The sequence below is a fragment of the Gallus gallus genome, chromosome 38 (genome assembly GCF_016699485.2).
Source record: "Gallus gallus isolate bGalGal1 chromosome 38, bGalGal1.mat.broiler.GRCg7b, whole genome shotgun sequence".
Classification (NCBI taxonomy): Eukaryota; Metazoa; Chordata; class Aves; order Galliformes; family Phasianidae; genus Gallus; species Gallus gallus.
This window is the reverse complement of record NC_052569.1, coordinates 247,127-267,488: the sequence shown is the minus strand read 5'-3', so window position 1 is coordinate 267,488 and position 20,362 is coordinate 247,127. Positions and strand designations below refer to the sequence as shown.

At 62.9% G+C, this 20,362-nt stretch overlaps 6 protein-coding genes and 1 long non-coding RNA gene across 9 annotated transcripts; 2 read left to right on the top strand and 5 right to left on the bottom strand.

Moving 5' to 3' along the window:
• Window positions 1-143: 143 nt before the first annotated feature.
• ATP5SL (ATP5S like) lies at window positions 144-2,521 on the bottom strand. Its single transcript, XM_015274099.4, has 6 exons — window positions 2,493-2,521; window positions 1,933-2,102; window positions 1,307-1,387; window positions 1,068-1,207; window positions 816-978; window positions 144-380 (listed from the first exon to the last, which is right to left on the bottom strand). The coding sequence occupies exons 1-6, from the start codon at window positions 2,508-2,510 to the stop codon at window positions 170-172; spliced, it is 783 nt and encodes a 260-aa protein (XP_015129585.3). The 5' UTR covers window positions 2,511-2,521; the 3' UTR covers window positions 144-169.
• Window positions 2,522-4,031: 1,510 nt separating this feature from the next.
• On the bottom strand, window positions 4,032-5,536 carry LOC124416939. The gene is made up of 2 exons (XM_040655141.1): window positions 5,391-5,536; window positions 4,032-5,210 (listed from the first exon to the last, which is right to left on the bottom strand). The coding sequence occupies exons 1-2, from the start codon at window positions 5,534-5,536 to the stop codon at window positions 4,439-4,441; spliced, it is 918 nt and encodes a 305-aa protein (XP_040511075.1). The 3' UTR covers window positions 4,032-4,438.
• On the bottom strand, window positions 4,032-9,559 carry OTX5 (orthodenticle-related homeobox 5). Of its 2 annotated transcripts, NM_001301787.2 has the most exons (4): window positions 9,413-9,559; window positions 8,602-8,706; window positions 7,803-7,954; window positions 4,032-6,241 (listed from the first exon to the last, which is right to left on the bottom strand). In NM_001301787.2, the coding sequence occupies exons 2-4, from the start codon at window positions 8,696-8,698 to the stop codon at window positions 5,627-5,629; spliced, it is 864 nt and encodes a 287-aa protein (NP_001288716.1). In that variant the 5' UTR covers window positions 8,699-8,706; window positions 9,413-9,559; the 3' UTR covers window positions 4,032-5,626. The 2 variants fall into 2 exon arrangements, with proteins under 2 accessions (NP_001288716.1, XP_040511023.1); XM_040655089.1 differs by lacking the exons at window positions 8,602-8,706; window positions 9,413-9,559 and having other exon boundaries at window positions 7,803-8,545.
• Window positions 9,560-11,295: 1,736 nt separating this feature from the next.
• On the bottom strand, window positions 11,296-14,088 carry LOC100859629 (histone H3.3-like). The gene is made up of 4 exons (XM_025144522.3): window positions 13,972-14,088; window positions 13,237-13,383; window positions 12,929-13,082; window positions 11,296-12,042 (listed from the first exon to the last, which is right to left on the bottom strand). The coding sequence occupies exons 2-4, from the start codon at window positions 13,362-13,364 to the stop codon at window positions 11,914-11,916; spliced, it is 411 nt and encodes a 136-aa protein (XP_025000290.1). The 5' UTR covers window positions 13,365-13,383; window positions 13,972-14,088; the 3' UTR covers window positions 11,296-11,913.
• Window positions 14,089-14,164: 76 nt separating this feature from the next.
• On the top strand, window positions 14,165-15,182 carry LOC107049828. Its single transcript, XR_001462172.4, has 2 exons — window positions 14,165-14,251; window positions 14,661-15,182. It is a non-coding gene; the product is annotated as an uncharacterized LOC107049828 (long non-coding RNA).
• Window positions 15,078-16,975, bottom strand: SELENOW (selenoprotein W). Of its 2 annotated transcripts, none has more exon segments than NM_001166327.2 (6): window positions 15,078-15,345; window positions 15,800-16,095; window positions 16,465-16,539; window positions 16,609-16,662; window positions 16,739-16,763; window positions 16,857-16,975. In NM_001166327.2, coding segments are annotated over 5 exon segments (258 nt in total). In that variant the 5' UTR covers window positions 16,886-16,975; the 3' UTR covers window positions 15,078-15,345; window positions 15,800-16,020.
• Window positions 16,596-20,112, top strand: LOC107049826 (gap junction delta-2 protein-like). Its single transcript, XM_040655140.2, has 2 exons — window positions 16,596-17,614; window positions 19,106-20,112. Exons 1-2 carry the CDS (start codon window positions 16,884-16,886, stop codon window positions 19,914-19,916), a joined length of 1,542 nt encoding a protein of 513 aa, XP_040511074.1. The 5' UTR covers window positions 16,596-16,883; the 3' UTR covers window positions 19,917-20,112.
• The last annotated feature ends 250 nt before the right edge of the window (window positions 20,113-20,362 follow it).

Here is a 20,362-nt window from a genome sequence, read left to right as displayed (position 1 = left end):
GCGACCCGCTGGGAGGGGGCAAATCAACTCCTTGGGGGGGCTTTGGGGCATTAGCCTGACTCTCCTCCCCACCCACCCCCCACCCCCCCAAAAACAAAACCCCTGGGGTGCCCCCGGACCGCAGCGTGAACCCCAAACCCTCAGACAGAGCAGAGCGACCACAGTGCATTTAATGCCACTTCGGGACCACCCTCCCTCCAATCACAGCGCTGTCACAGAGGGGGGGGGGCTGTCCCAGCTCCGGGGGGGCCTCTGGGGGGTCCCCCTCCTCCATCTCCATGCCCAACACCCGGCACTGTGGCAGCATCTCCTCCAGCAGAATGCGCAGCAGCCCCGGGCTCTGCACCGCCAGCCCCCCAACGTCCAGGCACCGCAGCTTCCTGGGGGGGGGGACACATAGGACAGCCCCACTGTGGGTCCCCATCCACGACCCCGTGCTCAGAGGGTGACACTGAGACCCCCATCCCTGTGCTCGGGGCGATGCTGAGGTCCCCATCCCCACTGCTGCGTGACACTGAGACCCCCATCCCTGTCCCCACGTTACAGGGGTGACAGACCCACATCCCCATCCCTATCCCTGTGCTCGGGGTGATGCTGAGACCCCCATCCCTGCCCCACGTTAAGGGGGTGACGCTGAGACCCCCATCCCCATCCCTGTGCTCGGGGTGATGCTGAGACCCCCATCCCTGCCCCACGTTAAGGGGGTGACACTGAGACCCCCATCCCTGTGCTCGGGGGGTGTCCACATCCCTGCTCAGCGGTGGGAGATGCTCCCCCCCCTCCCCCCCAAGCTGACCCCCCCTCCCCACACTCACGGCAGCTGATGCAGCGTGGCCAATCCCCTCTCTGTGACCCGGGGACACCGCGCCACCGACAGCTCCTGCAGGCTGTCCCCAAAGACGTGCAGCCGCCCCAGCGCCCAATCGTCCACGTGGGGGCACCCGCTCAGGTCCAGGTGCTGCAGCTTCGTCAGCAGCACTTTGGGGGGGGGGGGGGGGGGCAAAAGAAGGGTGTTTAGGGGAGGCTGTGGGGTCCGGGGGTGTCCCTGGGGAGGGGGGGGGTCTCACCGAAGTTGTCCAAACCGTCGTAGGTGAGCTGAGAGCCGCTGAGGTCCACGGCCACCACGGGGACGTGGTGGAACTGCAGCACTTCGGGGCTCCAACGCCCGCGGGAGTCTGCACAGAGCCAGCGCTGCTGGCCTTCAAATCTACGGAGGGGAACAGCATCAGGGAGCAAAAATAAAGGGGAGGGGGGGGGGTCCGCACCCCCAGGGGGAGGTCAGAAGGTTGGGGGTGGGGGGGCTCACCTCACCCTCCCGCCGCATGACATGGCGAAGCAGGCGGCCGCCACGTTGTGGCCATGCAGGCTCTGGATGAAGCTGTAGTGCCTGGGGGGGGGGGGGGGGGGGGGGCTGTGTGGGGTGGGGAGGCCCCGATCCAAACCCCCCCCCCCCGCCCTTCTTAGAAGAAGAGGCTGATCTGAGCCATGGGGTGCGAGCAGAGGGGGAATGGGACCCCCGATTTCAGCCCCCCCGGGGAAGGGGGCCCTAATTCGTCCCCCCCAAATTATGGGGAGTTCCCACCTCTCCACCCCACAAAAGAGGGGATCCCAACATCCTTTCCCCCCTGAGCCCCCCCAACCTTCATCCCCTGCGTTCAAGGATCCCAATGTGTCCCCCCAAAATCGTAACCCCCCCACCCCCCCAATATATGGGGGCAGATCCCACCCCTCTGCCTTCACCCCATGGGGAGGGGGCCATAATATATCCCCCACCCCACGTCGTCCCCCCCCCAATATGAGGGACCCCAACCCCATATGCGGAAGGACCGACTTCACCCTCTCCCATTTCCTCCCACAGTTGGGGGCCTTAACCCCCCCCCCCGCCCCCCCCCACGTCAGCGCTGCCCCACGGGGGGTCCCCGCCCCACATACGCGTTCTTCCTTCGCAGCCGCCGCCGCCGCAGCCGCTCCGCCCACCCCAACACCACCTCCACTTCGTAGAACCACTCCCCCAAACGCTGCAGCGCCCCCGAAGCGGCCCCACGGAGCGGCCCGGTGGGGTGGGGGGGCGGCGGGATTCGACCCCCCCGGAGCCCCCGTATCTGCGGGAGAGAGCAGCGGTGCCCCCAACCCTCCGTTCCCCCCCCCAAACCTCAGCGAACCCCCCCAAGTGTCCCCACCTGTCTCTATGGCATCTCCTCCCCTGTCCTACCCCCCCCCTCCCGCTCCCCCAACTCACCATCCCCATTCCTGTGACCCCCCCCCCAAAGTGTCCCCCACTCCGTCCCCTCCCCCCCCCCCAACGCCTCCGGCCCCGGGTCAGAGCGTGCACCCAATCCCCCCCAAATAAACCCCTTTAGGCCGCCCCCCGACTCAGACCCCACCGAGCCGCACACAGCGGCTGCAGAGGGAACATTTCCTTTAATTAAGCACTAATTGCTGCCCTCCCGCCCCCTCCCAGGACGTCTCCGAGGTGACAGGGCCGTACCTACCGCTAACGCCGCCGCCATCTTGTCACGTCATCACGACGCGACGCGAGACTTCCGGTCTAGACCCCGCCCGCACCGCACTTCCGCCCCCGGGGGACTCTCTGGGTCCTAAAAGGCTTCAGTGGGATCCGAAGGGCCTTAATGGGCGGTCCCAGAGGCACTTAATGGGAGTCCCAATGCCCTTAGCGGGGTCCTGCTGCCCTCAGTGGGACAAAGGCCCATAACGGGGTCCAGAGCCCCGCGCTGGGCTCTCACAGCCACCAATGGGGTCCCAGTACCTCACCTGTGTCCCCTTCATTGGGGTCCCACGGCTGTCATTGGGGTCCCGAAGGCCCTTTGCGGGGTTCCGTGGACCTCATGGGGGTCCTACGGCCCTTCAGGTGATCCCTGAGACCCCCAATGTGGTCCCATGAGCCTCACTGGGATCACCCAGCCCTTAATGGGGTCCCCAACCCCCCCCCCCCCGGGTTCCTGTAGCCCCCACATGGCGCACAATGGGGCGACGCACTCCACGTGGGACCCCCCTCCCCCCCCCCCCGGTCCCCACTGTGCCCCCCCGGGCGGTTCCCCCCCCCTTATCCCCTTCATTAGGGCCCTTAAACCGGGCTTAGCCCTCCCCCCCCCCTCCCCCCAGCTAAGAGCGGATTACGGCTCCATCTGCACAGCAGCGCCCTGGGGGGGCACAGCCTCAGCATATGGGGGGAGGGACCCCTATCCCGACCCACCCATTGTGGGGGGGCTGAAACACGGAGCCCCCCCCGAGGAAAAATGAGACCCCCAATCGCGCAGCCCCCCCTCCGAGTGCAAAGAGCCCTCAGAAAAGCCTGGGACCCCCCCCCCCCCCCCATTAAACCACGGGACCCCCCCCAAGCGCATGAAGCCCCCCAGAAAAGCCCCCCCCCCTCTGATCCCAGAGCTCACAGCCCCCTCTCCCCCCCCAGCAAAAAATGGGACCTCCAAATGGAACCCCCCCCCCCCACAGTAAAACCCAGGGCTCCCCCAATATACGCCCCCCCCCCCCCCAATATACGCAGCCCCCCAGCAAACCCTGCGACCCCCACATGCCCCCCCCCCCCCCCCCCCTTTGCATCACCGGATCAGCTCTGAAGGGATTTAAGCAGCATTTCGGGGCGGATTGAGAGGTTAAAGGGTAACACACATTTTTCTGCCCCCCCCTCTTCCCCCCCCCGCCCCCTTTCCTCCCCCCTCCCCCCCCATCCCCCCTTTTCCCATAGCACAGCACTGCAGCACAATGCACTGCACTGCACTGCACGAGGCTGCACAGCACAGCGTTGCACGCAGCAATTAATCACCGCTCTCTAATTAGAGCCCCCCCCCCCCCCCCCCCCCCCAGCCGCTGTCACCCGCCATCGCCGACCAATTTGTCACCGGGGCCGTAATTAATTAATCCCTCTTAATTCACCGCCGCCCCCGTTTGCTAAATGAGATCAGCAGAAATAAACCGAGGGGGAGGGAGGAGGGATGGGGGGGGGGGGGGGGGGGGGGGGCACCTTAATTAATGACACCGCGAGGTCCCCCCCCTTCGTTTGCACTTTGTTTTAATTATGATTAATTCCTTTTGTTTGTTTGTTTTTAAAGCCTTTTCCTCTCCTCTGCGCTCTCCTCCGCTGCGGAGCTGCAATGGGGGGGGGGGGGAAGAAGGGGGGCAACGTCAGTTTGTGCAGCGATGCACTGCACTGCAACGATGCTCTGTGCTGCAAGGGTGCAGTGCAACAGCTTGCAAGGCTGCTCCGTGCTGGATGCGTGCTCCACCCTGCAGAGCTGCATGCCAAGCAGCTGCAAAGGTGCTCCATGCTGCAACGGTGCTCTGTGCCGCAAGGGTGCGTTGCAACACGTTGCAAGGATGCTCTGTGCTGGGTGCACGCTCTGTGCTGCAGAGGTGCATCCATACCAACCAGCTGCAAAGGTGCTCAGCGGTGCAAAAGGCGTCACAATGTGTTGCAAGGGCGCTGCATGCTGCAGGTGCAGCGCTCAACACCACAAGGGTGGTCCACGCAGAGCTGCAGCGCGCAGGGATGGGCTGTGCTGCAGGGATGCGCCGCGGGGGGGATGCTCCAAGCTGGGGTGCAGAGTGCAGGGATGCAGGGATTGCAAGGCTGCTGCAGTCCTGAGGGATGCGCCGTGCAGCGATGCTGCAACCACTGGGAATGCTCTGCAGGGACGCTGCGTTCCTTAGGGATGCACCATGCAGAGACGCTGCACGTCCTGGGGATGCGCCGTGCAGGGCCGCTCCAAGCAGGGACGCTGCATGCAAAGGTCCTCCACACCCTGAGGGCGATGCATGCAGGGACAGCCCGTGCGGGGATGCTGCACTCCTTCGGGATGCTGCATTCAAAGGTGCTCCATGCAGGGGTGCTGCATTCTTTGGGGATGCTCCATGCGGAGGTGCTGCACGTCCTGGGGGTGCTCCATGCAGGGGTGCTGTGTTCCTTAGGGCTGCTCCAAGCAAGGGCGCTGCATGCAGAGATCCTCCACCCCCTGCGGGTGATGCATGCAGGGAAACCCCACACAGGGATGCTGCACTCCTTAGAGACGCCCCGCGCAGGGATGCTGTGTGTCCTGGAGATGCTCCATGCAATGATGCTCCACGCAGCAATGCTGCATTCTTTGGGGATGCCCCACGCAGGAATGCTCCATGCAGCAGTGCTGTGTTCCACAGTGACGCTCCGTGCAGGGATGCTGTTTCTTAGCAACGCTCCACGCAGGGACGCTGCAAGTCCTGGGGGTGCTCCATGCAGGGATATTGCACGTCCTGGGGGTGCTCCATGCAGGGATGCTCCACGCAGGGATACTGTGACCCTTAGGGATGCTCCATGCAGGGATGTTGCATGTCCCGGGGATGCTCCATGCAGGGATGCTGTGTCCCCAGGGGATGCTCCATGCAGGGATGCTCTGTTTCTTAGCAACGCTCCATGCAGGGATGCTCTGTTTCTTAGCAACGCTCCATGCAGGGATGCCGCATCCTTTGGGGCTGCTGCACCCCCGGGGCCGCTCCATGCACTCTGCGCACCCCAACTCCAGTCCATGCAGAGCCACCCCGACCCCCGGGGCCGCCCACCTCCCCAATTCACCCCCCCCCCACACACACACACCCACCCCCCGTCTCTCCTCCCCCCTCACAACACCTGGAACTTCCAGGAGCTCTGCTCCTTGTAGTCCAGGCAATCGGCCGCGTTGAAGTTGAGCTTCCACGCTCCCGCCTGCTCTTTGTACTCCAAGCAATCCACCGCCCCGAAGCCCAACCCCGCCCCGAAGCTCTGCCCGGACAGAGCGGCGGGGGAGGGCGTCAGGTGAGCGCCCATGGGTGCCCCCAGGGGGCTGAGAGCAGCGCCGGGAGCCCCCAGCGGAGGGTGCATGGGGGAGAGGTACGCCCCGCAGTCCAGGCCCCCGAAGTAGGCGGCCGACCCGCCGTAGCTCTGCCCGTAGGGCGCCGTTTGGTTGTACGGAGCGGCGGAGAACGGAGCGGAACGCGGCAAACCCGGAGCGCTGCCGGCGGCCAACGGGTCCGGCACGGGAGAGATGGAGGCCGGGCTCCAAATGGAGACGGGGGCGGCGGAGCCGGGGGTCCCCGCGGGGCCGGGCTGCGTGGGGCTGTACGGCCCGGCCCCCCCGGCGTCGTTCGGGGCTTCTCGGGGCGGCGTCGGCTTCTTCTTGGCCGGGCGCGCCTTGGGCTGCCCGCTGCTCTGCTGCTGCTGCTGGCGGCACTTGGCGCGGCGGTTCTTGAACCACACCTGCGGGCGGGGGGGGAAACTGAGGCACGGGGAGGGGGTGGGAGTGCGCACGGGTGGGGGTGGGGGTGTGTCTGTGTGTGGGTGTGGGTGTGGGTGTGTGTGTGTGTGTCTGTGTGTGTGTGTGTGTGTGTGTGTCTGTGTGTGGGTGTGGGTGTGTGTTTGTGTGTGTGTGTCTGTATGTGTGTGTGTGTGTGTTTGTGTGTGTGTGTCTGTATGTGTGTGTGTGTGTGTGCAGCCAGCTGCAAGGCTGTGTGTATGTGTGTGTGTGTGTGTTTGTGTGTGTGTGTGTGTGTGTGTTTGTGTGTGTGTGTTTGTGTGTGTGTGTGCAGCCAGCTGCAAGGCTGTGTGTATGTGTGTGTGTGTGTGTGCGTGTGTGTCTGTGTGTGTCTGTGTGTGTGTTTGTGTGTGTGTGTGTTTGTGTGTGTGTATGTATGTGTGTGTGTGTGCAGCCAGCTGCAAGGCTGTGTGTATGTGTGTGTGTGTGTGTGTTTGTGTGTGTGTGTGTGTCTGTGTGTGTGTGTGTGTGTATGTGTGTGTGTGTGTGTGTGCAGCCAGCTGCAAGGCTGTGTGTATGTGTGTGTGTCTGTGTGTGTGTGCAGCCAGCTGCAAGGCTGTGTGTGTGTGTGTATGTGTATGTGTTTGTGTGTCTCTGTGTGTGTGTGTGTATGTGCGTGTGTGTGTCTGTGTGTGTGTGTGTGTGTGCAGCCAGCTGCAAGGCTGTGTGTGTGTGTGTGTGTGTGCAGCCAGTTGCAAGGCCACGTGTGTGTGTGTGTGTGTGTGTGTGTGTGTACGTGTGTGTGTGCAGCCAGCAGAGCGGCCCGGGTGTGCACAAGCGTGTGTGTGCAGCCAGCTGCAGGTGTTGGGTGTGCGCGTACAGCCAGCTGCAGAGCCACGTGTGTGTGCATGCAGCCAGCTGCGTGTCTCGAGTGTGCACACGCGTGTGTGCATGCAGCCAGATGCACGTGCTGAGTGTGCACACGCGTGCGCATGCAGCCAGATGCAGACCCACATGCGTGCGCATGCATCGAGCTGCTTGTCCACGTGTGTGCATGCACTGAGCACCAACCCTCGTGCACACCCACCTGCGTGCACTGAGCACCAACTCCAGGCCGTGTGCGTGCACAGAGCTGGGTGTGCGGGGCGTGCGCTGGGCTGAACCCCCCGTGTGTGCACGTGTGTGTGCATGGAGCTGCGTGCATGGATGCACTGAGCACCAACCGCACACACGGGACCCCCATGAGTGCACACGTGGGTGCATGCAAAGCCCTTCTGCATGCAGGACCCTCATTTTGCACACGTGGGTGCACTCAGGATCCAGTTTTTGCACGTGGTTGCACTCAGGACCCCGTTTTGCACGATGGGTGCACTCAGGACCCTGTTTTGCACATGTGGGTGCACTCAGGACCCCGTTTTGCACACATGGGTGCACCCAGAATCCACTTTTGCCCACATGGGTGCACTCAGGACCCCGTTTTGCCCATGGGGGTGCACTCAGGACCCCGTTTTGCCCACATGGGTGCACTCAACCCCATTTTGCACACGTGGGTGCACGCACACCCACCTGCACGCGGGACTCAGGCAGGTTGATCTTCAGGGCCACCTCCTCCCTCATGAAGATGTCGGGGTACCTCGTTTTGGCAAACAGAGCCTCCAGGATGTCCAACTGCGCCCGCGTGAACGTGGTGCGCTCACGGCGCTGCTTCCGGGGGGTGGCTGCAAAACAACCCCCCCCACCCCATGCAAACAGCCCCACCTGTGCAGCTCCTGTGCAACGTCCCCCCTGCAAACCCCTCCGTGCAACGCCCTGTGCACAAAACCCCACGTGCAACCCCCCTTGTGCAAACCCTCCGTGCAAAACCCCACATGCAAACCCTCTGTGCACCCCCGTGTGCTCCCTTGCTTCCAAGCCCGTTTGCAAACCCTCAGTGCAACACCCCATGTGCAAACTCTGTGCACTCCCTTGTGCAAATCTCTCTGTGCATTTCCCCTTGCAACCCCTTGTTTCCAACCCCATTTGCAAACCCTCAGTGCAACACCCCATGTGCAAACCCTATGCAATACCCCATGCAACACCCCATGTGCAACCCCCCTTGTGCAAACCCTCAGTGCAACACCCCACGTGCAAACCCTGTGCAATACCCCATGCAACACCCCGTGTGCAACCCCCCTTGTGCAAACCCTCAGTGCAAAACCCTACGTGCAAACACTGTGCACTTCCCTGTGCAAAACCCCGCAAGCAAACTCTCTGTGCAAACTCTGTGCACTCCCCTGTGCAACCCCTTGTCCAACCCCCCCCGTGCAACCCTCCTGTGCAACCTCCCCCCATGCAACCCCTCCTGTGCAACCCCCCCTCTGCTCACCGGGGTACCCCACAGCAGAATGCAGCAAATCCATGCCTGGCCCGGCCAGCGTCAGCCCATTGACAGCGTAGTGGGGCTGCTTGATGTAGGACATCATGCTCTGGGCTGCAGGGACACGGCGTGCAGCAGTGCAGCATGGCACAGTGCAAGGTTGCATGGTGCAGTGCCATTTTGCAAAGCAGCATGGTGCAAGGTAGCATGGTTCGACACAACATAGCATGGTGCAAAGTTGCATGGTGCAGTGCAACATGGTGTGGTGCAAGGTTGCACCGTGCGAGGCAGCATGGTGCAATGCAGCATGGCATGGTGCACGGTTGCATGGTGCAATGCAGCGCGGTACAGTGCAAAGCAACCCCACACTTTGCAGCACAGCACACAGCACAGAGCAACACGACGCCGTGCAAAGCAGCCCTGCATGGCACAGCACAACACAGCGCAGCCCCACAGACTGGGGACATCATGGGCCCCATAGACTGGGGACACCTCATGCCCCATAGATTGGAGACATCATGGGCCCCATAGGCTGGAGACACCTCAAGCCTCATAGACTGGGGACACCTCGTGCCCCATGAATTGGGGACACCATGGGCCCCATAGATTGGGGACACCTCAAGCCCCATGAATTGGGGACACCATGGGCCCCATAGGCTGGGGACACTTCAAGCCCCATAGATTGAGGACACCTCATGCCCCACAGACTGGGGACACCGCTGTGGGGCTGGCGACCCTCTCCCCGAGTTGGGGGCTCCATCCCTCACCCATGGGTGCCCCCCACCCCCACCACCCCCCCAACCCCTCGGTGCTGTCCTACCTGTGCTGGGGTCCGGGCTGGCAGTGGGAAGGCGTCCCCGCGCCGGGGGGAGCTTTAAGTAGAGCCCCCGCGTGATGTCACCGCCCCCGTTAATCCCCGGGGTGACATTGGGCCCCGGACGGGGCTTAATCCGCCGCCGCCGGCAATTAGCGCTCATCCCTCGTTAGCGGAGCGGGTGGGGGCATCGCGCTGCCCCCCCCCCCCCCCTTCCCAGGCTTCGGGGTAACAACCCTGTAATTGCCACTGATTAATTATATGGGGAGGTGGAGTGGGGTTTCCTCTATGGGGCACGGGTGAGGGGTTATCATGAGCCCCATCGATGCCCCCACCCCTAATTAAAACCCGTGTGTAATTGCAGGGACTGACACCGGGCCGTTCAGCGCTCAATAGGACCAACGAAGGTGTGCGGAAGCGGTGCTCATTTGGGTGCAAATTAATGGGCTTTTGGGTGCACCCATAGGTGGGGGGGGGCACACACAGAGCCCCCCCCATGGGGACAGGGGTAGGTGGGGGTGGGGGGGGAGACAGGACCCCTGGGTGGGGGGCCATGGGACAGAGATGGGGAGGGGAATCCCACTGTGGCCCCATGGAGTCCTCATTCAGCCCCCAGTCCTGCTGCAGTCCCCAAATCCCAACACAGACCCCCAAAATGCCAATGCAGCCCCCCCAGACCCCAACGTAACCCCCTCCAGACCCCACCCCACCCCCCCAGCAGCTGGGAGCAGTGCTGTACCGGGGCTGATTAGTTTGTTTTTCAGACGCGGGGATTTGGGGCTGATTAACCCTAATCCTGCATGGGGGGGGGGGGGGGGGGGGTTGGGGGTGGAGGCAGCACAGATGCAGCATTGATTCACCCAGGGCTGCCCTCTCCCCAGCGTGGGACCCCCAAAATATCCCCTTTTTGGGGTCCCCGTGGGCTGGATGCACACTGAGATACCCCATCCCTGTAATGCCCCCAAAAGGTGGGTGAGGCTCAAAAGATGCAGAGCCCCAAATCTGAGTGATTTCACCCCAAATCCTGAGCGTGAACCGCTGACTGAAGGGGTGTCCCCACATCACGGTCACCCCAAAGCCACCCCATGTCTGTGTGCCAATCTTGAAGGCTTTAATCCGGAGGGGAACCCAAAAACTCCAATTGAACCCCAATAGCGAGGAGGTGGGGGTGCCCCAAAACTCAGCCAATGATTTTTGTTACCGTTTTCGGGGTTGTTTTGGCATTTTGGGGTCCTGAAGTGGCCCCGTGGGGCTCTACAGCAGCTACTCCTGGAGAAGAAACACAATTAGTCCCTTTGTAATCTGTGTAATTAACATAAACACATGATTTCTCCATGAGCGTCCTGTCCAGCGATGGTTGTAAGTAGAAAAGCCACAAATGGTGGAGTTTTAAGGCAGTGAACCCCAAAATTAAGGGGTTTTAAGAAGCAAAGCCCCAAAATTGTGGGGTTTAAAGGCAGAGAGCTCCTAAAGTTGGGGGTTTAAGGCAGCAGACCCCAAAATTGTGGGGTTTTAAGTTCTCCCCCAGAGCAGCACTGCTGTGGGTCCTGGGGGGCAGCTCAGCTCCAGGGCCATTCCTTGGGGCCGACCTCAGGTGCCACCACCCCCCCCCCGGCCCCATAATCCCTCTTAGGGTGGCTCACATGGGACTAAATTTACCACCGGGGTGTCAGCAGCAATCACGTCACTCCCCCCCCCCCCCCTCGGGGTAATCCGGGTGCAAATCCCCCGGAAAAGGGAAAGGAAAAACCCCACAGCCAAAGGTCCACGCGAAGGGAACCCCCCCACAATACAGCACAGCATCCACAGAGCCCCCAAAATCCCCCTCAGCTTTGGGCTGTGTGTGTGTGGGGGGGGAATTTATGGGGTTAATTAGGAAGAAAGCTTAATGAATATTGAGGGTTTTATTTATTTGGGTGCCAGAGTGGGGTGGGGAACGCGGCCCGGTACAAAGCGGAACGCGACCGATGTATAGGATGGGGGTGATGGTGGATATGTGGGGCACAGCAGCTGCCCCACAGCGGAATGGGGGGGAGCAAAGGGTGCAGCCCCCCCCCAGCGCGATATTTTGTGTACAAATCCCTCCCGCGCCCCCCACGACCCTATAATACAGCTCCAAAAAGAAAACCCCAACGCAAAAAGTGTACAAAAAGGGGCAAAAATAAAGGGGAATGTCCCATCAACCACCTCCCCCCCCTTCCTCCCCCCCAAAAAAGGTTTGGGGTAGGCTGTGGGTCTGACCCCGCCCCCAGCTGTGGGTTTGGGGGAGGTTTGGGGTCTGACTCCTCCCCCCAAGGTGTGGGTTTGGGATGGGCTGTGGGGTCTGGGGGCCGACCCCCCATGTGTGGGTATGGGGTGGGTTTGGGGTCTGACCAACCCCCATGTGTGGGTTTGGGGGGGGGGGGTTTGGTTTCTGACCAACCCCAGGTGTGGGTTTGGGGCGAGTGTGGGGTCTGACTCCCCCCCTCCAAAGTGTGGGTATGGGGTGGGTTTGGGGTCTGACCCCCTCAGGCGCGCTCGCCGCGGATGCGCCGTGCCAGCTGGATGTCCTTGGGCATGATGGTGACACGTTTGGCGTGGATGGCACACAGGTTGGTGTCCTCAAACAGCCCCACCAGGTACGCCTCGCTCGCCTCCTGCAGGAGGAGGGGGGGGGGGGGGGGGTGAGGAGTCAGCATTAATTACAGCCCGGAGTTAACGAGCTCGTGGATCGCTTGGGGTGACTGAGAGAGATGGCAGCTCCTCGGGGTGGGGCAGGGAGGGCTTGTGACCCAGTATCTGCCCCACTATCCTCCCAGTGTCCCCCAGTATCTCCCCCCATCATCTTCCTCCACCCCACTTCCCCACACTCCAGTCTCTTCCCACTCGTTCAACATCTCCCCCTCAGGGTCTCCCCGTGCCCCCACATCCCCCCTAGAGCCTAAATATCTTCCTCCCAATATCTCCTCATACCCCGATATCTCCCCCCAGTATCTACTTGGTGCCCCAGAATCTCCCTCCCCAGTATCTCCCCACATCCCGTTGTCTCTGACCCCAATATCTCCCCAGTGCCCCAATGTCTCCCCACATCCCAGTATCTCCCAGTACCCCAATGTTCTCCCCCCCCCCCCAAGTATCTTCACGATGACCCAATGTTCTCCTCCCAGTGTCTCCTCGGTGCTCCAATGTCCCCCTGGTGCCCCCACATGCCCTTCAGTGTCCCCCCACATCCAAGTATCTCCCCACTGCCCCAATGTTCTCCCCAGCATCCCTGTGTCTCCCCAGCACCTTCACGGTACCCCAATGTCACCTGGTGCCCCAGTGTTCTCCCCAGCACCCCTGTCTCCTCGGTGTCTCCCAAGTGCCCCCGATGTCCCAGTGTACCCCCAGTGCCCCAGCATCTCCCCAGCACCCCACTGTCTTCCCACTGCCCCCCAGTGTCTCCCTGCCTCCCAGCATCTCCCGGGAGCCCCAGTGTTTCCCCCCCAGTGTCTTCACGGTGCCCCAAAGTTCTCCCCAGTGCCCGAATGTCCACCCCCCGACCTGCAGGGCTCCGATGGCGGCGCTCTGGAAGCGCAGGTCGGTCTTGAAGTCCTGGGCGATCTCACGCACCAAGCGCTGGAAGGGCAGTTTGCGGATCAGCAGCTCCGTCGATTTCTGGTACCGCCGGATCTCCCTCAGCGCCACAGTTCCGGGCCTGGGCCGAACCGCACGGAAACGGTGAAACTCCCTCAAAAATCCCAACTCCTCCCCTCCCTCCACCCCCACTCCCGTCCTGAGGCAGGGCTGCCGTCAGAGGCGGACCGACCCCATCCGCAATACGGGTTTCATATCACCCCCCCGATCGGTACCGGTATCGGTGCGGCTTTTTGACGCCGCCGGTGGACGGGGCGCTCTTGCGGGCCGCTTTAGTGGCCAGCTGCTTGCGCGGCGCTTTACCGCCCGTGGACTTGCGGGCCGTCTGCTTCGTACGGGCCATGCTGCCCGCTCCTCAGGGGCTGCGGGGGAAGAGAAGGCCGTTAAAACCCGGGCCCATCGCCGCGGGGCGTCAGGCCTCGCCGCCATCCTTAGGCCGCACCGCCCCCTCAGCCCGTTGGACTACAACTCCCAGAGTCTTCGCGCCGCAGCATTTTCTTTTTTTTTTTTTTTTTGACCGCGCTGAACGCTGATTGGCCGCGCGGGGCCACGTGCCCGCGCAACGCCTCGCTGGTTGGCTGCCGGCGCGCGGCCAATCCGTTTGTAAGCCGCCAGAAGCGGGGCTGCACCGCCCACTCTCCCCGCAGATTGACACTCCCCTCCGCCTATCCTCTCCCGCAGCGCCGCTCGGCGGGAGCCAACCACCCGCGCCGCAACGACTGACACACCCCTCGGCCTATCACCTCGCGCCGGTCCGCGCGGCGGGAGCCAATCGGGGTCCCCGCTCCCCGCAACCAATCAGTGGCCGGCTACACACGGAAGGCGGGACTTGGGGCAGCTTCTCCTCAGGCGACCTCGGCTCCCCCCACACCCCCCCCAATGCCCCCGCGTACCGGGAGCGGCCCCGGGAGCGGCTCCGGACACCACCGCCGGCCCCGCGCCGCCTTTACCTGCGTGCGAGGCCGCTGAGAGGCGTGGGGTGCGCGGCGGCGGCCGCGCTAGGGCTGCGCTCGGTGCCTGCCCGCCGCCTGCCCGCTGCCTTCTTTCCCGCCTTTCCCGCCAGCCCTGACGCAAAATGGCGGCCCCGTTCCCGGCGTGCACCGCGGCGAGGGGGGGGGCGGAGGGGGAGGGGCGGGGTCGGCTGAGGTGAGGCGGCCCCGGCGCCATCTTGGAGTCGTGGTGGCGATGCGCGAAGGGCCTTTGGGGGCCGAGGTGTGGGGCGGCCCCGAGGTGGGAGGAAGGGCCGAACTTTGGGGCTGGAGGGGACGCGTCCCAGGGTGGAGTGGGCCTTAAAGGCCATGGAAGGGTTGGGTTAGAAGGGCCTCCCTGACCCCACTCCTCTCATGGGCGGCTGCCCCCCACCAGTGCAGGGCCACTGGGCCCACCTGTGGCCCTCATCCAGACACTGTGAGGCAGAAGTCCCAAACTCAGCATCTTTGTGTCCCAAAAGTGGATACAGTGAGAGCTGGGCTTCCTCCCCAGCCCCACCTGTCTGTTGGGTTGACACGAACACCTCCTGGGTGCCACCCCTCGTCCTTCCCCCAGCATGTTTCATGCACTGGTAAACTCACAAACCACATTGTTTTGTTGCTTAAGGGAACGTTGTGCTCATAAGCCCATTCCTTTTCCATCCCTACAGCCTGAGAAATCATCCGCCTCCCAGTGACTCAGTGGCATCTCCACCCACCAGCTCAGAGCTGCACCCCTGGGAGGAGAACGGTGGAAAATGTGAATTCTTGTTGGAATTTCAGGCGTCACCCCGAGGGAAAAGGCAGTGACACGCAGAGCTCTCCTTGCTGCAGTCACCAGAGGGCACACGTCTGCTGCACTGACACAGAAATGTTCCCAATTCGTGCTGTTCTGAGGTGCGTTCATCCCTGAGAACCACAGAGGGGAGGAGAGACCCCCAAAATGGGGTATGTGAGGGCAGGGGTCTGCAGGGATCTGCTCAGAGCAACGATGAGCTGAAGGGGAAACCCAAAGCAAAGGGGGAAAACAGCAAAACCAAAGGGGAAACCGAACCAAAAAGGGAATAAGAATACAGAGCAAAAGGGAATGAGGCAGCCCAAAGTTCCCATGACTTTATTGAGAATCGTCACCGAGTGGTGTTATAATGGCAGAACAGCTCAACCCAGAGAGGAGCAGCATTCGGTGAGCGATGTGGGCATGAAGCAGAACGTCGATGGCGTCAAACGAAACATCAGTGGCGTCAAATGAAACGTCGATGGCGTCAAACGAAGCGTCGATGGCGTCAAACAAAACCTCTGTGTCATAAAGTCAAACGTGGACAGCGTGCGCCAAAGCTGGAAGGTGCAAAATGAAACCTGGGTGACATAAAGCAGAACCTGGATGATGTAAGGCCAACGTGAGTGACATAAAACCCAACGCGGATGATGTAAAACCCAACCTGGATGACATAAAACCAAGCCTGGATGATATAAGGCCAACCTGGGTGACATAAAACCGAACCTGGATGACATAAGGCCAATCTGGATAACATAAAACTGAATCTAGATGACATAAGGCCAACCTGGATGACGTAAAGCAGAACCTGGATGACATAAAACTGAACCTGGATGACATAAAACCAAGCCTGGATGATATAAGGCCAACCTGGGTGACATAAAACCGAACCTGGATGACATAAGGCCAATCTGGATAACATAAAACTGAATCTAGATGACATAAGGCCAACCTGGATGACGTAAAGCAGAACCTGGATGACATAAAACTAAACCTGGATGACATAAGGCCAACCTGGATGACATAAGACCCAACCTGGATGACACGGAGTGAAGCATCGATGGCGTAAAGCAGACCCACACCAGGTTGGAACGCGAGCTCTGGCTCCGGTGCCGTGCGCGGGTTCTGGAAGCAGCCCTGTGCCCGTGGGCCTTTTGGCCGCCCCCGTCATGGAGCGCTGTGCCAGCAGAGCCGGGCGGTGCTGGGGGGTCAGCGTGGGCCCCCACAGCCCCGTTGGATGTGGGGCGATGTGGGGCCTACGGGAGGGCAGCTTGGATGGCGGCCATGATGCGCTGCAGTTTGGCGTCGGTGTCCACGAAGCCGTCGCCGTTCTGGAAGGGGGAGAGGTGGGGGGGTGGGGGGCGGGCGGTGGGTTTGGGTGGAAAGCGGAGGGGTTTGGGGGTGGTCGGGTAGAAAATGGAGGGTTTGGGTAGAAAAGAGCACGTTTTGGGGGTGGTTGGGTGGAAAATGGTGAGGCATGGGGGTGCGTGGATAGAAAATAGGGGGATTTCGGGGTGGTTGGGTGGAAAGTGGTGGGGATTGGGGGTGTTTGGGTAGAGAACAGTGAGGTTTGGGGGCTGGTTGGGTAGAAAGTGGTGGGGTTTGGGTAGAAAAGAGCACGTTTTGGGGGTGTTTGGATGGAAAATGGTTACTGGGGGGGGGGGCTGGGCAGTGGGAGGGGCTCTGCCACCACCACGCACCTTCTTGGAGTGCACCAGGCGGCTGCCCACCGTCACCTCGAACCATCCCGTCACCTCCTGCGTGCCCTGGCCGCGCTGCGGGACACACAGAGGTCACGTCGAGCCCCCCCCGCCCCCTCCCACCCCCCCACCGCCCCCGCTCACCATCTCCAGCGCTCCGGGGAAGCGCTTCTCCAGCTCCGCCCGCAGCCGTTCGTACTGCGAGGAGGGGACACGCGGTCACCGCGCGTGTAGGGCGTTTTGGGGGGGCAGAACGGGGGGGAATTGGGCTCACCTTGGGCTTGTAGCCTCAGGCTCCGCTGCGGGAGAGACCCACCCGTGTTAATGGGGGGGGGGAGGGGGGACAGCCGGAGCCCCCCTCCCCAGCACAGCCTCCCCCGGTGCCCCCTTACCAGTAGAGCACGGTGACGCGGAGCGGCATGGCGATGGCACTGCGGGTGGCGGCACTGCTGGTGGCGGTGGTGGCAATGGCGGTGGGGACGATGGCGGCCGCCCCCAAGCACCGCCCCCCCGCGCTGTGTCCCCGCCCCACAGCCGCTGCGCGGGGCCGCGTTTGGGGTGAAAGGCACCGGGTTCGGGCGCCGGACGGCGGTGGGCGCAGCGCGGCCGCTGTGTTTTGGGGTGGGGGGAGAAAGGGGGGCGAGGGGAAGCACAGACGCTTCCCGGCTGCTCCGCAGCGCATCGCCGCAGCGTCCCGGCACGCAGCAGCAGCGGTGCCCCCCGTGCGACCCCCCGAAGCCCGCAACCCCCCCCAGTGCCCCCCGGTACCCCCAGCACACAGCGCTGGGACCCTCAATGCGTCGCCCCGCTGCTCCCGGTGCCCCCAGCGCCCGCCCACCCACTGCCTCCCCACCCCACTCCCCCCACCCCCAGCCCGGTCCCGGGGCCGCGCCGCGCGCTCCCGCCGCTCCTCGGGGCCGCGCAGGGCTCGGGACCGCGCTCGGCTCTCCCCGAGCGGACGGAGGCGGCGGCGATGGGGCCGCGGCGCTGAGCGCGGGGGGGGGGCCCGGTGGGGCCGGGGAGGAGGGGGGTCCCGGTCCGGGGGGGGTCCCGGTCCGGCACCCCCCGCTCCCATCGCGATGGGCGAATGGACGATCCTGGAGCGGCTGCTGGAGGCGGCCGTGCAGCAGCACTCCACCATGATCGGAAGGTGAGCCCCCCCCCGGGACCCCCCCGCGACCCTCGCACCGGGACATCCCCCCGAGACCCCCCACAGTCCGCCCTCTTCGGGGTCCTGCAGCCCTACAGCCCCAATGGGGTGGCAGGGGGACCCCCGGATGCTGCCCTCTCCCACCGTGGGGAGATGGGGGTTCCCATTGTCACCTCCCCACTGCACCGGGGATGAAGGGGACACCACGGGGATGTTCACGGCTCTGCGTGGAGACACGGGGACATCGGTGCCACCCGTGTCCCCAGAGCACCCCAGCTCCCCCGCTGTGCTGTGACGGGGGCTGCGCTCCACCTGCCGCCCCGGGGGTCCCTCTGTCCCCTCGTCCCCATCCCCGTGCGCTGGCGGAGCCGCGGGCACCGATCGATGTGCCCCCAGATGGGCCAAGGTCAGCACTGTCACCACGCGGGGATGGGGCCTGGGGGGCACCCAGAGGGACGGGGGGGCCCTCAGGTGTGGAGGTCCTGGTCTGAGGTGGGACCCGTGGGAAGGACTCGGTGTCCTCATAGGGCCTTGTCTGGGGGGTGTGGGTGCCCACGGTGGACCTGTGTTGAGCTGGGACCCAGAGGTATGGTCCTGCTGTCCATGTAGGACACGTCCCATGATGGGACCCATGGGTACGACCCCAGTGTCCATGTAGGACACGTCCCATGGTGGGACCCATAGATACGACCCCAGTGTCCATGTAGGACACGTCCCATGGTGGGACCCATAGATACGACCCCAGTGTCCATGTAGGACACATCCCATGGTAGGAATGACCCCACTGCCCATGTAGGACATGTGTTCCATGGTGGCACACATGGGTATGACCCTCGTATCCATGTAGGACATGTCCCAGGGTAGGGATGACCCTGGTGCCCATGTAGGACACACATCCCATAGTGGGACCCCCTAGTGTCAATGTAGGACACATGTCCCATGATAGAACCCATGGGTATGACCCCAAAGTCCATGTAGGGCACACATCCCATAGTGGGACCCATAGATATGACCTCAGTGTCCACGTAGGACACACATCCCATGCTGGGCCCCATAGAATGACCCCAATACCCACGTAGGACATGTCCCATGCTGGGACCCATAGATATGACCCTGTTGTCCATGTAGGACATACATCCCATGCTGGGACCCATAGATATGAGCCCGTTGTCCATGTAGGACATACATCCCATGCTGGGACCCATAGAATGGCCCCAATGCCCACGTAGGGCACGTCCCATGCTGGGACCCATAGATGTGACCCCGTTGTCCATGTAGGACACACACCCCATGCTGGGACCCATAGATGTGACCCCGTTGCCCATGTAGGACACACACCCCATGCTGGGACCCATAGATGTGACCCCGTTGCCCATGTAGGACACACACCCCATGCTGGGACCCATAGATGTGACCCCGTTGCCCATGTAGGACACACACCCCATGCTGGGACCCATAGATGTGACCCCGTTGCCCACGCCATCCCCGCAGGATCCTGCTGACGGTGGTGGTGATTTTCCGCATCCTGATCGTGGCCATCGTGGGCGAGACGGTGTACGAGGACGAGCAGACCATGTTCATGTGCAACACCCTGCAGCCGGGCTGCAACCAGGCGTGCTACGACAAAGCCTTCCCCATCTCCCACATCCGCTACTGGGTCTTCCAGATCATCCTGGTCTGCACGCCCAGCCTCTGCTTCATCACCTACTCGGTGCACCAGGCGGCCAAGCAGCGCGAGCGCCGCTACTCCTTCCTTTACCCCCTCCTGGAGCGCGACGCCAAGAAGGCGCGGACGCTCAACGGCGTGTTGGCACCCGGCGCCGACGGCGGCACCAAGGATGAGCCCGAGTGCCTGGAGGCCAAGGAGCTGCCCAGCACGCCGCCGCGCCGCGCCAAGGCCAAGCGGCAGGAGGGCATCTCGCGCTTCTACGTCATCCAGGTGGTGTTCCGCAACGCGCTGGAGATCGGCTTCCTGGCCGGGCAGTACTTCCTGTACGGCTTCAACGTGCCCGCCATCTTCGAGTGCGACCGCTACCCCTGCGTCAAGGAGGTGGAGTGCTACGTCTCGCGGCCCACCGAGAAGACCGTCTTCCTGGTGTTCATGTTCGCCGTCAGCGGGATCTGCGTGCTGCTCAACCTGGCCGAGCTCAACCACCTGGGCTGGCGCAAGGTGAAGGCGGCCGTGCGCGGCGTGCAGGCGCGGCGCAAATCCCTGGTGGAGGTGCGCAAGAAGGACGGCGCCGCGCTGACCCCCGCGCCCACCCTGGGCCGCACGCAGTCCAGTGAGTCCGCCTACGTTTAACGCAGCCACCCCCACCCTTAGGGGCGTTTGTGGGGGGAGGGGGGCAGAGGGGCAGGATCCCATTCCCCCCCCCCCTCCTACTTCCTCCTTCCTCCCACACATTCAGGATTTTGGGGCGGCCGTCAGCTTCATCATGGTGCAAGCAGGGAGTGGGGGGGGCCACGACCTGCAGGGGTTTTTTTTGTTGTTGTTTTTTTTTTTGGGGGGGGTGGGGGGGTGGAGGGGGTTGGGATTGACTTATTTATATATTTATTGGGGGGAGGAAGAGGGAAAATGGGGGAGGGAAAGGGGAAATTTGGGTGGGGGGTCCTTGAGGTGTAAATAAAGGGGAGGCTCAAGGATGTGGCACTGCCCTCTGCCTCGGGGTGTGTGTGTATGGGGGGGGGGAGGGGGTGAGCCCCTCCCCGCTGTCCCGTAAGCCCTCCCCCAGCCCCACCCCCAGCAGG

Coding starts and splice junctions, on each gene's coding strand:
- ATP5SL (XM_015274099.4), bottom strand. Junction 1,208..1,306: donor TCATGCGGCGGGAGGGTGAG/GTGAGCCCCCCC, acceptor TCCCCTCCGTAG/ATTTGAAGGCCAGCAGCGCT. Junction 979..1,067: donor CGACGGTTTGGACAACTTCG/GTGAGACCCCCC, acceptor CCCCCCCCAAAG/TGCTGCTGACGAAGCTGCAG.
- LOC124416939 (XM_040655141.1), bottom strand. CDS start 5,536: ATGGACTGGAGTTGGGGTGCGCAGAGTGCATGGAGCGGCCCCGGGGGT. Junction 5,211..5,390: donor AGAAACAGAGCATCCCTGCA/TGGAGCATCCCC, acceptor AGCGTCCCTGCG/TGGAGCGTTGCTAAGAAACA.
- OTX5 (XM_040655089.1), bottom strand. CDS start 8,282: ATGGGGTGTTGCACTGAGGGTTTGCAAATGGGGTTGGAAACAAGGGGT. Junction 6,242..7,802: donor TGCCTGAGTCCCGCGTGCAG/GTGGGTGTGCGT, acceptor CCCCGCCCGCAG/GTGTGGTTCAAGAACCGCCG.
- LOC100859629 (XM_025144522.3), bottom strand. CDS start 13,364: ATGGCCCGTACGAAGCAGACGGCCCGCAAGTCCACGGGCGGTAAAGCG. Junction 13,083..13,236: donor AAAAAGCCGCACCGATACCG/GTACCGATCGGG, acceptor GGTTCGGCCCAG/GCCCGGAACTGTGGCGCTGA. Junction 12,043..12,928: donor CCGCCATCGGAGCCCTGCAG/GTCGGGGGGTGG, acceptor CTCCTCCTGCAG/GAGGCGAGCGAGGCGTACCT.
- LOC107049826 (XM_040655140.2), top strand. CDS start 16,884: ATGGCGATGGCACTGCGGGTGGCGGCACTGCTGGTGGCGGTGGTGGCA. Junction 17,615..19,105: donor CACTCCACCATGATCGGAAG/GTGAGCCCCCCC, acceptor CCATCCCCGCAG/GATCCTGCTGACGGTGGTGG.